At 49.2% G+C, this 14,957-nt stretch overlaps 1 protein-coding gene and 1 long non-coding RNA gene across 9 annotated transcripts in view; one reads left to right on the forward strand and one right to left on the reverse strand.

The window, feature by feature from the left end:
* Positions 1–14,957, forward strand: part of LOC140410367 (KH domain-containing, RNA-binding, signal transduction-associated protein 2-like) — an 824,701-nt gene that overhangs the window by 453,397 nt on the left and 356,347 nt on the right. For 7 of the 8 annotated variants that reach the window (XR_011940630.1, XR_011940629.1, XR_011940628.1 and 4 more), the window contains exon 4: positions 6,654–6,800. The exons of the other annotated variant lie outside the window; for it this stretch is intronic. Coding sequence is in view for 3 of the 7 variants with exons in the window: in XM_072498401.1 (XP_072354502.1) it covers positions 6,654–6,800 (147 nt within the window). In the remaining 4 variants the exon portion in view is untranslated. The remainder of the gene's footprint in view (positions 1–6,653; positions 6,801–14,957) is intronic. 8 annotated transcript variants of the gene reach the window in all.
* Positions 1–14,957, reverse strand: part of LOC140410368 (uncharacterized) — a 295,275-nt gene that overhangs the window by 128,168 nt on the left and 152,150 nt on the right. The gene's annotated exons all lie outside the window — the stretch shown is intronic.

Genomic DNA, 14,957 nt, shown 5'->3' on the forward strand with positions numbered 1-14,957 from the left:
TGTGTTATAAAAAACAGAGGCACTTGCAAAGTTGCAATGAATCTTCACAAGGATGTTACCAAAATTGAGCTGTAACTAGCACGCAAGGTCAAACAGGTCAGGGCTCCTGACTCTCGGAAGTAGGATTTTGAGGGCTGACCTGGCAGAAGTCTGTAAGATTATGAAGACATTTGATACGGTAGATGCAGAGAAGATGATTCCACTTCTGGGGGAATCAAAATCATGGGCGACATACAGAAACGTAGAAAAAGGAGTAGGCCATTCGGCCCCTTGTCCCTGCTCCTCCAATCACTCAAATAATGATGTGGAGATGCCGGCTGGGGTGAGCACAGTAAAACGTCTTACAATACCGGGTTAAAGTCCAACAGATTTGTTTGGAATCACTGGCTTTCGAAGCGCAGTTCCTTCCTCGGGTGAATTAATGACTCAAATAATGGCTGATCTGTGTCTTAAGTCAGCCACTTTGGTTCTGTAACCCTTACTATCCTTGCCGAACAAAAATCGATCAATCCCATTTTCAAAGTTTCTTTCGACCTCCAACCTCAGCAGTTCCTTCGAGGAGAGTCCAGATTTTCACTACCCGTTGTGTAAAATATGTTCTTCCAGACAGCACCCCTGAATGGCCTGGCACTAATTTTAAGGTTGTGTCCTCTTGAGGTGGCACAGTGGTTAGCACTGCTGCCTCACGGCGCCAGGGACCCAGGTTTGATTCTGACCTCGGGTGACTGTGTGGAGTCTGCACATTCTCCCCGTGTCTGAGTGGATTTCCTCCTGGTGCTCCGGTTTCCTCCCACGGTCCAAAGATGTGCAGGTTAGGTGGATTTGCTGCGTTAAATTTCCTGTTGGTGTCCAAAAAGGAGGGGTTACTGGGTTATATGGATAGGGTGGAGGCGTGTGCTTGAGTAGGCTGCTCCTTCCAATGGCTGGTGCAGACTCAATGGGCCGAATGGCCTCCTTCTATATAATTAAATTCTATGACTTCTACGATCCTGGGCTCCCCTACCAGAGGAAGTAGTTTCTCTCGGTCAACCCCATTAAATCTTCAATAGTGTCAAACAACTCTCGTAGATAAACCGCTCAATCTTCAGTATTCAAAGAATACAAGCCTAGCCTATGCAAGCTGTACTCAGAATTTAACCCTTTTAGTCCTGGTACCATTTTGGTGAATCTATGCTGCACTCACTCCAAGCCCGGTATTGAGCCCACACCTTGCCATCTTGAGATGAAAGCCAGCACTCCACTATTAGCTTCTCAAATTATTTCTATACTGCTCAGCAATTTTTAGTTATTTATGTCCTCAATCTTCCTGAACATCCACAATTCTTAGCTTCCCACTTTTCAGAGAGCACTCTGACCGATCTTCCTTAGTCCAAGGTGGATGACCTCACATTCCATCTGCCATAGTTTGGCCCATTCACTCAATCCCCCAATGTCCCTTGCCAGTTTTCTACTCCACATTAAATTCTCTGCCACAGAGCTTGGTGTCAGTGAAAGCTTAGATAGACCATACAAGGCTGTTGTTGTTGCATTGGGGTAGACTTTTATCTGCTTCCATAGAAATTTTACCCAGGAACAGGTCACTGGCCTGTCGTCAGAGGCTTATAACTTGAAGTGGGGGGGGGGGGTTAGCTCAGTTGGCTGGACGGCTGGTTCGTTGGCTGGACGGCTGGTTCGTGAGGCAGAGTGAGGCCAACAGCGCGGGTTCAATTCCCACTCAGGCTGAGGTTATCCACGAAGGCCTTTTCAACCTTGCTCCTCGCCTGAGGTGTGGTGACTCGGGTTAAATCGCCGCCATTGAGCTCTCTCACAAAGGAGAGAGCAGCCGATGATTATCTGGCACTGCGGCAACACTGAGCCATCAGCAAAGCATCAGAAAGGGTTTATAGGGATAGCGCAGCGGATTGCAGAGGCAGGGTGCTCTTTTGGAGGGTCGGTGCGCACCTGATGGGCCAAGCACTGCACTGCACTGTAGGGACTCTATGATTTACACTTTTTTTTTAATAGCTTGAGGGGTACCACTCCACATCAGGTGTGGCTGACCAGGAATCTCTCCCACTTTTACCACCTGCTATTAGCGTGTTGGAAGGGATTTACAATTTGGCCGCGTTATGGACCCACCTTCCTTGGTCATCAAGCCAGAACTTCTGACTCAGAGGCTTGACCCACTGCGCCACAAGGCCTCCACCATGTAAGGTAGTAACTCAATACTCCAACGGAGAGAACCTCTTTATCGAATGTGGAGCGCGTTGCCAGGAGGAGTAATTGTGGTGAATAGCATCAAACCATTTCAAAGGAGGATAGATAACTACTTGAGGGAGAAAGGAACAGAAGGATATGTTGATTGGGTTTGATGAAATACGCTTGGAAAAGGCTTGCGTGGGGCAGAAAAACAGGAGTCAGGTTGAGCTGAGTGACTTTGGATCAGTGCTGGGTAATTCTCTGTAAAACCTGGGACTTCCCTGGTTCCATGTGACTCCGATCCATACCAGGCGATGCGGTTGCTGAGCAAGCCATCAGCAAAGAATCAGAAGGTGTTTTCTCTGAGCAATCTGTTTTCTCTCTTTAGAGTTACTTGTTTTCAGCAGGATGACAGCCTATAAAATATTATTGATAGGACAAGCAATTCGGCAGATTTCTCACTCTGTTGCTCATCTATTTTTCTATTACTGTATTTAAGCTGTGCCAGGCTCAAAGTGACAGTAATGAAGTATAAAAACATCCTGCTCTGACAGCAAATCAGTCAAGCACACAAATGTCTAACTTGTAAAATATACAATCAGTTCAAGAAAATTTAAATGAAAGGAATATAAGGCTGCTCACAGTGTTGGGTGTAAATAAATAGGTTACAGAGCTGGAGCTAGGCCACGTGCCTGACTGTGTTGGTCGCTCCCCAAAACCTGCTTTCCAATATCCAGCCCATGCTGGTGTTAATTATGCTCCCTATGAGCCTCCTACCACCCCTCTCCATCGCCTTTTCAACCTGGGGGAGATGGTGGCGCAGTAGGTAGTGTGACGGGACTAGGAACCGAGGAGGCCCTCTGGAGACTAATTCAAATCCCACTATGGCAGCTGATGGATTGGAAATTCAATTAATTAACCAGCAGTGGTGACCATGGCAACACTCATCCGTTGTGGTTTAAAAAGCCATCCGGTTTCACGAATGGAAGGGAAGGAAATCTGCCATCCTTCCTTGGCCTAGCCTGGCTTATATCTAATTCCAGATCTAAAGGGATGCGGTTGGATACATTTTTTAAAAATCTTCTATTCCTTTCTAACCCCTGTACTTAATCAAATTTGCCCTTAAATGTATCTACGCTGTTGGCCTCAACCACCCGTTATTGTACCAAGTTGCACCAATTCTCAGCATTGAGATGTTTTTTTGTCAAATTTGGCAATTCCCTCCAATTCTCTCCCCCCCCCCCCCAACACACACACACACACATCAATACCACGACTGCACAAATTAGTCAAATGTTTCCGAATTGCTTCTGGAGTCCCACGTTGAGTTTTGGTCTCCTTATATGAGACAGGACAAATAGATGCAATTCAGCGAAGATTCACTCGACTGATGGTTATCTTATGAGGAAATGTTAGACAGGCTGGGCCTGTACCCGTTGGGAGTTTAGAAGATTATAAGGTGGTCTTGTTGCAACATATAAGATGCTGAGGGGGATCCTGACAGAGTAGATTCTGAAAGGATGTTTCCCCTTGTGGGAGAGACCAGGGGCTGGATTATCTGTCGGCGGGATCCTCTATTTCACCGGCAGCGCTCTCACAGCCGTGGATTTCCCGACTGCGTGGGGTGCCCACAATGGGAAACCCCATTGTCCAGTTGCCGGGGCGGAGAATGCCACTGCCAGCGGGGGCACGCCGCACCAGAAAGCTGGTGCGGTGAGGCCAAGGTCCCGCCTCAGAACTTGGGGACGCAGTTAAAAATTAAGGGGCAGAAAATTCAATTGGGTGGAGAATCGCACGGTGAGTGCAAATCGAGGACAGCACACGGCGTCCAATGGAATTCCATGCTCCTCTTTCCCCCCCCCCCCCACCACACACACAGACAGCCGGACGCCACCCTGCTAGCGGGCATCACGTGGCCCACCCAAGGAGGCAGACCACAGTAAACCCCACTGGCCGGGGCAGCACACGGCCGCAGAGCGTACCACTGGCAAGGGTTGCACCAGTCACTAGCACACCTACTGGTAGGGACAGAAGCTGGGGACAAAGGCCACCCTGGTGCCAGGCACCCACCAGGACAGGGATGCAGTGCGGAGGGCAAGATATAAGGGGGGGGTGGCCGGGGGCCACTGGGTGAACCCTGCATGCGTGCTGGTCTTTTCATCTCATGGTCCCATCGAACCCCTGGGGTTCGGGTTGGGGGAGGAGTGGTGGGGGTAGGATTGGGAATCAGACGGTGTGCGGTGGTGGGTCATTCACCGGGTAGGCCCCACATATCTGGCCCCGTCCCCGGGGTCGACACCGGGGCTGCCCCCTGTCTGCCTTGGCCCGTGGGTGCCCAGGCCTGTGCCCACCTCCAACGCTCATGCCCCACACCACCGTCTCCCCTCCTCAACTCGGCACACCCTCTGTACCCAGCTCCATCCAGCCAATCCCTCACACCTTTCAGACAGAGTACCGAGGTAGGTAGGAATGTTGGTGAACAGATGTTTATTGTGATATGAACAATATAATAATAATCGCTTATTGTCACAAGTAGGCTTCAATGAAGTTAATGTGAAAAGCCCCTAGTCGCCACATTCCGGCGCCTGTTCGGGGAGGCCGGTACGGGAATTGAACCCGTGCTGCTGCCTTGTTCTGCATTACAAGCCAGCTATTTAGCCCACTGTGCTAAACCAGCCAGTTAGCCAGGCAGCGTCTTAGGGCATGTAAGGCTAGGACGTTCGACACCAGTTACATTGGCATGGGTGAAGCACAGAGGTTGGCTAGGCGGGGCTAGGGCACAATACTTGTAAACCAGCCAAACTGTCAAAATATCTTGCTGTGTGGCTTGGGTGTCGGGTTTTTTTCTGTAACACTGCCGTGGAGTGCATTTGAACTGCTAGATAAATGCAAGTTGTTGACACCATTGAGCTTACCTGTAAGTACTGGGTTTGAATGACTGGCAACAAGGACTTAGAACAACAATAGTCTGAGCAGCTCTTACATACTGGTACTCCGTCCGTGCTTCCATCACGTGACAGTTTAAGTAGCGGCATCATCATGTGATCACGTGGTTTACACTAGGGGAGGAGGGGTGAAAGACCAAAAGGGAAGGTCAGTGTTTAGGGGAGTTTAAATGACAAAAGTAATGACAAAGATGAAAGGCAGAAGGAGATGGTGACGGAATAAGTGAGGAAATAAAAGATGGTCTCGTAGTTGCAGAGGGAGGGGAAGCATGGAAAGTCTGGCAAAGAGGAGGAGGCCCCTATGGCTGAGAATTGTGGAGGGCAAAGTTGGGTAGAGCCTCGTAGTGAAGAACATCCCGCTGGCCGTGTACCAATAGGAATCCCATCCCAAATACCAGGCTGCACCTCCCCCACTCCCAGTGACTGTGGTGAAGCCATTCTTCATTCTCAAAGAACCGAGTTTGTTCCTCAGAGTGAAGAAGGATGACTCACCGGAGCTCTTACCTTTTCCTTCCCACCTACTGACAGACTGACAGTTTAAATGGAGTTTTTACCTAACGGGTTTCTGAATACGTACTGGAAATGTCAACCCTGGCCCCGTGGGGTAGCACTCTGATTTCTGTCTCAAAGACTGTAGGTTCAAGTGCACCATAAGTAGGTTCAAGGGAAACATAAGCACAAGACCCAGGCTGACACTCCGGTGCTGTGCTGAGGAAGTGCTGCTCTGTTAGAGGTGCCATCCTTTCGAGCGGGGCTGGTTTAGCTCAGTGGGCTAGACAGCTGGTTTGTGATGCAGAACAAGGCCAGCAGCGCGGATTCAATTCCCGTACCAGCTGAGAATTCTGAATCCTCTCTCCGTGTACCCGAACACGCGCCGGAATGTGGTGACTCGGGCCTTTTCACAGTAACTTCATTGCAGTGTTGATGTAAGCCTACCTGAGGGCAGCATGGTGGCGCAGAGGGTTAGCCCTGCTGCCTCACGGCGCCGAGGTCCAAGGTTCGATCCCGGCTCTGGGTCACTGTCTGTGTGGAGTTTGCACATTCTCCCTGTGTCTGCGTGGGTTTCACCCCCACAACCCAAAAGATGTGCAGGGTAGGTGGATTGGCCACGCTAAATTGCCCCTTAATTGGAAAAAAATAATTGGGTACTCTAAATTCATAAAAACAAAACAAAAAAAAAATGTAAGTCTATTTCTGACAAAGAGATTATTATTATTAATAAACCGAGGCAGCGTGTGCTCTCTCAGACGGGTGCAAAGAAATCCCACGACAAATAAGAGCGCAGAGTTCACCTATTTCCCCCCTCAGCCCATATCCCTAAACCAGACGGTCTGATCATTCTCGGGTTACTGTTTTTGAATTTGTGCGCACGTTGTCTGCCGGCTTTTCTGACGTTACAACAGTGACGGTCCTCCTGAAAATGTCTCGTTAGCTGTATAGTGCGTTAAAGCATCCCGAGGATGTGAGCAAGACGTTCCTCCTTTCCATTTCATAACCTTTCCTAAATCTTTGGAATTCTCCTTTGCACAGGAAGAAGAACTGCGAAAAAGTGGAGAGGCCAAATACGCGCATTTAGGCGACGATCTCCATGTGCTAATTGAGGTGTTCGTCCCCGCTGGAGAAGCCTATTCCCGTATGAGCCATGCTCTGGAAGAGGTGAAGAAATTCCTGGTCCCAGTAAGTTCCTTTGAATCTAGAAAGTAATGACTTGATGTTTTTGTTTTTCATTTCTGGACATATTTATGAGCTGCTCTTGTGAGAAGCAGCACATCTTTCTCACAGGGTACCTGCAGTCGGCCAAAACCTCGGAAGGCACTGTTTATATATTTTCAGTGATCGCGAGCCAACCTTACCGAGTGACATCTGTGGACCCTTTGATATGAGCTGCTGCTCTGTTCACATTAGCTCCACCGTGAATCAATCCTTTCCTCACAGAAGCCTCTCAGTGGCTGGAAACGTAACGCTTGTCAAGGCCACCGGTGCTCAGAGTCAGAAGTGGAAGCAAGAATTCCATATGCTTCGCAAGCTGTTTGAGGACTTTCTTTGCACGGTGAGAGTGGTAACATTGGACAGAAATGTACGGCCCCTCCTGCCAGTGGGGCTTTCCAGACCCATCGAAGTCAGTGCGCGGCTTCCTGCATTTTGCATCCCCAAAGGCTGCCTCATTGACTAAGACTATTTTATGGTTACACGTGTAAAAATGCGCCCTAAAAAAAGCCGTTGTCACCTTCAGAGAGTTCCTTCGAAGAATTGATGGGCTCAAGGTGTTGGGCACTCTGCTCAACATCTTGGGGAATGAATGAAGCAGGTGAAAGAGGTAGTTCTATGTAATGCACTGGCATATGAGATGCATCAGAGAGCGACCAATGGGCACACCATCTCGCAAGACAATGGCCTTTCTCATTTGTGACATTTTGGGCGAAATTCTCCTACCCGCCCCGCCACATTTCTTCCCCGACCGGCCGGCGGGAGTCTCCGTAACACCGGCCGGTCAATGGGGTTTCCCATTGTGGGGCAGCCCCACGCCGTCGGGAAACCCCCGGGCGCCGGCAAAACAGAGACTCCCGCCAGCGGAGAATGACGCCCCTGGTTACACTTACTCAAGACATTTTATTATCCATTCTGCGCAGCCGACCAAGCAGCAGCAAGAATGTTAACACAAACCGACCAATAACAAACACAATAGCCTGTTCAATCAGCAGCAAAATCCCACCACCCTCCACCAACTGCCTCTTTCCTTCTTCCACTCATTCCACCAGATGATGGGCTGATCACACTCACAGCAACACGAAAAAGACAGGTACACATATAAGTCTCTCTCTGTCAGTACACAGCCTCCCCATATATCCTTAGTTGCGCCTCCTCATGGTGACTCATGGGAACTGGGTCCCTTGTGGCTGCAGACTAAAGGTTCATAGGAACGAGGAGGAGTTTTGGCCCCTGGACATGCAGCGTGCAGGCCCACCAGCACAGGGACACACCCGGGCATTCATGGACTAAGCTCTGTGATGACATGCATAAAGTATGTTTATACATAATGTTATGCACAAGCTCTGACCACTATGTGGAAATGTAAACCCACCACGTGACTCTGTGGCTGGGGGTTGGGAGTAGGTCGTGCTAAGGGATAGAAGTATTTTGCAGTAGCTCTACAATAGTTAATTAGTGTTAGTGGTTTATTATCTTATTTATCCTAGTTATCTTTATCACGCAGTTGTTTATCACTTACTTCGGCCAGCCTACAGGACATGACAAGCACCTGATGGATGAATAGTTCCAATGCTTTGTGGTTACCTCAGGAGAGTTGACGGCTAAGGGAGTAGAATACCCCCCCCCAAAATCTGGAGTGGGGCTCATAAATATGTCATTTTTCTGGAAACTCCTACAACAAAGCTGATGGCAAACGTAGTTCTTTTAACTTAAAACTCAATCACGGAGGTCGGGGACGACGACTGTGATGTTTGAACAGCCCAGAGTCTCCATAAATTCTTCCCAGGCTTGCGGCGTAGAGAGGTCACTCCAGTTTCACTGCCAAGCATTAACATAACACTGGAGACAGCAGTTATAAGTCAATAAAGTTAACCACCATGGTGCAAACCATCACCTTACAAGATGGAAGACTACCACTCTTTATATGGTGTGTAACCGTAACATTGTCTTACTCAGTGTTACCCAAATATGCTTTTGTTAACAGACTTCTCAACTCCAAAGATTTGTGTACATACGCTGTTATTGCAGCCCCATCAAATTGTGTCATTCACCTCATATTGCCTCTCTTCATTGGGCCAGTGTTCACACTTAAACAAATAATTTCATACTGAAAGTAATCACATTTTAGTAAAATACAACAGGACCACGTGCTTTTGGTCACCATGGGTGGCACAGTAGCACAGTGGTTAGCACTGTTGCTTCACAGCGCCAAGGTCCCGGGTTCGATTCCCGGCTTGGGTCACTATCTGTGCGGAGTCTGCACGTTCTCCCTGTGTCTGCGTGGGTTTCCTCCGGGTGCTCCGGTTTCCTCCCACAAGTCCCGAAAGATGTGCTTGTTAGGTGAATTGGACATTCTGAATTCTCCCTCAGTGTATCCGAACAGGCGCCGGAATGTGGCGACTAGGGGATTTTCACAGTAACTTCATCGCAGTGTTAATGTAAGCCTATTTGTGACACTAATAAAGATTATCATTACTATTATTATGATTTAAATACTGACAAGTTATGTTAAAGTTGCGAAGAGCCTTGGTTAGACTTGATTCAGAGGGAGACTGTTCACAGTTTGGCCTCCATGTTACAATGAGGATTGTCAAGGCACAGAAAGGCACAGAAGAGATTTATTTTCCCAAATGATACCAGACCTATCAGGGAAGATTTAGCAGGCAAGGAGGGTCTTTACAAAAGAGAAGACTTAAAAAAAAAATGTTTTATTAAAGTTTTTCCAATGGGCATTTTTACATAACAAAAATAGAAATAGAAATTGGAATAGAAAATAACAATAAACATAGCCCAAAGCTTACAATGAAACTACTTACACAACAGAATTAAAAAAATTTTTTTTTTAAACAGAACAAGGTGGGTTTTGCCTCCATGCCCAACTCACAATATGTCAACAGTACCCCCCCCCCCACCTGAGCCCCCCCCCACCCCCCCAGGATGCTGCTGCTGACACTTACTGCTCCCCTAGAAAGTCAAGGAAAGGTTGGCACCGCCAGGAGAACCCCATCAAGGACCCTCTCAAGGCGAACTTTATTCGCTCCAGGCTGAGGAACCCCGCCATATCGCTAACCCAGGTCTCCACACTCGGAGGGTTTCGAGTCCCGCCACATTAGCAAGATCCGTCTCCGGCCTACCAGGGAGGCAAAGGCCAGGACCTCGGCCTCTTTCGCTTCCTGCACTCCCGGATCCTCCGCCACCCCAAATATCGCTACCGCTGGACTCGCCTTCACCCGAGCGTCCAAAACCCTAGACATCACCCTGCAAACCCCTGCCAGAATCCTTTAAGCGCCGGGCATGCCCAAAACATATGGGCATGATTCGCCGGTCTCCCTGCACACCTCGGGCACCTGTCCTCCACCCCAGAAAACCTACTCATTCTAGCCGCCATTATATGCGCCCGATGCACCACCTTAAACTGGATTAATCCGAGCCTGGAACATGATGAGGAGTTCACCCTGCCCAGGGCATCGGCCCACAGGCCCTCATCCAGCTCCTCCCACTTATCCTTCAACTCCCCCAGTGAGACTTCCTCTACCTCCTGCAGCTCCTGATATATGTCCGACACCTTCCCCTCCCCTACCCAGATGCCAGGCACCACCCTATCCTGGATCCTACGTGGGGGCAGCTGCGGGAATGTCCCCATCTGTTTTCTAAGGAAGTCCCGAACGTGAAGGTACCTGAACGCATTCCCCGGGGGCAGGCCGAACCTCCCCTCCAGCGCCTGCATGCTGGGGAATACCCCGTCTATAAACAGGTCCCCCATCCTCCTAATACCTGCCCTGTACCAGCCTTGGTAACCCCCGCATCATGGTCCACACAGAGGCCCCCTCCTCTCCCCTGTGTCTCCTCCACTGCCCCCAGATCCTCGGTGCCGCCGTCACCACCGGACTAGTGGTGTATCGCGCTGGCGAGAACGGCAGCGGAGCCGTAACAAGTGCCCCTAGACTGGTGCTTCTACACGACGCCGCCTCCAACCGCCCCCACGCCGCCCCCTCCTCCATCATCCATTTCCTGATCATGGCCGCATTGGCCACAAAAGAGAAGACTTACTCTGATCGAGACTACTGTCTCACGAGACGCACGTTATCGGGCCGACTGGGCTCCACATGAGTCTCGTGGAGTACGAGCTTTCCCGCTGAGGGGCGGAGCTCCCTCATTAGCGGAGAACAAACCAGAGTATAAACGCCCCGGCCTAAGTGTGGGTTGGGCAAGGGGAGTCCCTTCTGGGGGTGGTCTCTTCTGGGATCAGTGTACACATTGTCTTCGTTCTTCCGTTCCTTACGTTTCCTGAGTGGCCACTTCTGTCAACTCGACAGAGACCTTGAAAATGATGAAGGAGTTCACAAAGGGGAAAAGCAGAGAGAAAATGTTTCCACTTGGTCAAGATGAGGCACCATCAATTTAAGGTAGTCACTATTAAATCCAAAAAGGAGTTGAAGAGGAACATTTCCGCCTAGAGCGTTATTAGAGCTGGAATGCATCACCTCAAGTTGAAGTGAAAGCCATTTGTGCGTTTAAGGGGAAGCTGGATAAACAGGGGAGAAATGAGTAGAAGGAAAAATCGATAGGTTGAGATCAAAGTGTGTTGGGAAGATGCTTGTGTGAAGCATTAACACCGACATGAGCCAGTTGTGTTGCCTGGCCTGTTTCTATGCTGTAAATATTACATAATTCTAGGCAAAAGAACATTTTGTCGCAGTTGCTGATGAAAGGCTGTGATGATCAGAGAAATTAGCAATTGAATTTTCACAAGTAGATGAATTAATGCTTGAAGTCCATGTGGTGAACCACTGTAATAGGAGATGTAAGGTAGGACCTGCACTACAGGTTCGCCGGTAGCTCCTGCCGGCTGGCTCCGCCCACGGAGAACTGTATAAATATGCATGACCTCCAGCGCCCTACTATTTCGCCAGCTGCAGCAGGAGGCCACACATCTGACTGTAATAAAGCCACAGTTTTACCCAACTTTAGTCTTTGTGCAATTGATCATGCATCAGTTCGTTACATATTTCTCATGTAATTTTTTATGTTCACAAAGCGGAGAGCACCGAGGCTGAACACTGAGAGGTTGGCTGACAGGAATGTGTGGACCAGATGGGTCTTGGTGCGTAGTGCTCCTCTCCCTCAGGCAGAATCCCTCTCCCAGGACGTGAGAACATAAAGCAGGCTGGCAGTCCAGTGGCGGAGTGCTACATTGTCAGAGATGCTGGATTTCCAGTACCCAATTCATTTTTTCCAATTATGGTGCAATTTAGCGTGTTCAATCCACCTACCTTGCACACCTTTGGGTTGTGGGGACAAAACCCATGCAAACACAGGGAGAATGTGCAAACTCCACACGGACAGTGACCCAGAGCCGGGATCGAACCTGTGACCTTGGCGCCGTGAGACTGCAGTGCTACCACTGCACCACCGTGCTGCCCTGAGATGCTGGATTTCTGATCAGACATTAAACCGAGAGTGCCTCTGGCCTCTCAAGCAGATGTAAGATGTCCCCAGTGACTATATTTTAAGTTTCCTGCATGATGGGTTCCCTACATCACTGCGAAAGAGAAGGTTAGGAGATTATCGTATTAAGATGACCACATCGTAGAGCAGCACGGTGGTGCAGTGGTTAGAACTGTTGCCTCACGGCACCGAGGACATGGGTTCGATCTCGGCTGTCCATGTGGAGTTTGCGTGGATCTCGCCCCCACAACCCAAAAAAGGTGCACAGGGTAGGTGGATTGGCCATGCTAAATTGCCCCTTAATTGGGTGAAAAAAAAGAATTGGATACTCTAAATTTATATTGAAAGAAAGATGATCACATCGTTGCCTATGGGAACTTGCTGTGTGCTCATTATTAGCTGTTTTCCTACATTGCAACAGTGACCACACTTCAAAAGTGCTTCATTTATTTTATCTGTAAAAGTGCCCTGGGATATCTGGAGGTTGTGAAAGGCGCTATATAAATGTAAGCTGCAACATCAGCCCAGAAATGGTGGTCAGGACTTTCCAGTGCCGACACCTGTAGCGGGCAATGTGGTGGACCTGCCCAAAATCAGGACTGGACGATCCCGATGGTGGGCGGGGCTGGAAAATCCCGCCCGCTGCTCAAGTCTCCTGTTTGGGACTTAAGCTCCCAGTCGGGGTTGCTTGCAGGCTTCCAGGGATTGTCTTCCATTCAAAGTTAGACAACGCCTGATCTAAGGACCCAGCATCGGGTCTGAAGGAGCCTACTGGGAGATATCCCCCTGCCACCACCCCCTTCCCCCTTCCCAACTCTCATCCCATGATACCCATCCTACCCCTATTCACACATGACTTTCACAACCCCATGCTTCTGGTGGGTGCATTACCCTGCCACTCCTCCGGAGCTGCTGCCTGCAGTTGATAGCTGCCAACCTCTGATTGGCCGGTGGATCCTGGAGGGTGGGATTTCCATCCTGGCGCCTTGGTCCCGGGGAAGTTCCACCAATGTCCATTTATGAGATAGACCTTCCCCACAGGAGGCAGTGGAAGGCTCCCACTGGTTTTGCCGGCCTAGCCTTCTATTCAAGGATGGCTGACAGGACACCCTTACTCATCCTACAGGGGTCACGCACAAGGCAATTGGCCATATGTTAGGGGATGGGTGGAAAAATTTGATTTCTAGCCCAGATTATTAGGGCTGAATTGTCATCTTCACCTGGTACATCTCTTTGCACAAAAAACATGCATTAAGCAACGTTTGAATATTTACTCAAAGCACAACCTGCGGAACAATAGCCAATTTCTAAAGGCACAATTGCGTATGTTCTCCACTTTGTATTTAGCCATTCAGTTCAGGGGAAACTGGATGGAAGGGATAGCAAGCCCATTAAAGAGCCTCATTTCCCCCTCCCCCACCTGCTCCCGACCCTCCCTGGATTTCCCTCCATTTCCTGGGACCTCTGATATGCAATGGAGGAGGTTCTTCGCCTATGGCACAGATATTGGAATAATTCCCAGTTGATATGTAAAGTAAAATGGGACATGATTCAACAAATCTAGGTACGTTTGTCCAATTCAGTAATCCTGATAAAAGCACCCTCCTCCAATAACATTAATTTGCACATATTTGGAGAGCACCGTTAACACAGTAAAATATCCCAAGGAGCTTCCGTTAGTGGACAGAATTTGACACCGGGACAAAATAGGGAAGGTGCCCAAAGATTTGATCTCAGATGCTGGTTGGAACACACATGTAAAAATAGGAAGGGTTTAGGGAGGGAAGTCCAGAGTTTAGGGATCAGCAACTGAAAGCATGGCCGCCAACAATCTAGCAATGGAAATCAGTGGATCCACAAGAGGGCAGAATTGGAAGAGCACAGAAATCTCGGAGAGCTGAAGGGCTGGTGGAAATCGCAGAGATATGGGGCAGAATTTTGCTCTTTGGGCTGACGTCAAGGAATATTCCAGTCGGTCTCTGATCAACGGCCTTGATCAGCCTGTTGACCACTTTAACTAGGTACCCATTGCTTACCGAATTATGCCCCGACCCACCACTGTTCCCACCCTCATCAGCCCACTATAATCGTGTCCATGGAGAGGGCCGAGGCCACAGAGGGTTTTCAGAATAAATAGTTATTAAACAGAATGCGCTTTGCACAGAGGTAAGGGGCTGGATTCTCCGTCAGAGGGATCCTCCATTTCGCCAGCAATGCCCTCACTCCTGCGGATTTTCTGGCGGCATGGGTGGCGTCCAGTGAGTAGTGCACTCATTTCTGAGCCAAAGAGTTGTGGGTTCACGTCTCCCTCCAGAAATTTAAGCACAATAATCTAAGGTGATACGCTAGTGCGGTATTGGAGGAGTGCTACATGATCAGAAGTGCCACCGCTGCTCTCTGAAGAGGATAGAACCAGATTCCTATAGTGCAGAAGGACACCATTCAGCCCATCAAGTCGGCACCAACGCTCTGAAAGAGCACCCTACCTAGGCCCAATTCCTCCGCCCAATCCCCGTAACCCCATAACCCCACCTAACCTGCATATCTTTTGGACACTAAGGAGCAATTTAGCATGGCCAATCCACCTAACCTGCATATCTTTTGGACACTAAGGAGCAATTTAGCATGGCCAATCCACCTAACCTGCACATCCTTGAATTGTGGGAGGAAACCGGA

Source organism: Scyliorhinus torazame, chromosome 4 (genome assembly GCF_047496885.1).
Source record: "Scyliorhinus torazame isolate Kashiwa2021f chromosome 4, sScyTor2.1, whole genome shotgun sequence".
NCBI classification, from domain to species: Eukaryota; Metazoa; Chordata; class Chondrichthyes; order Carcharhiniformes; family Scyliorhinidae; genus Scyliorhinus; species Scyliorhinus torazame.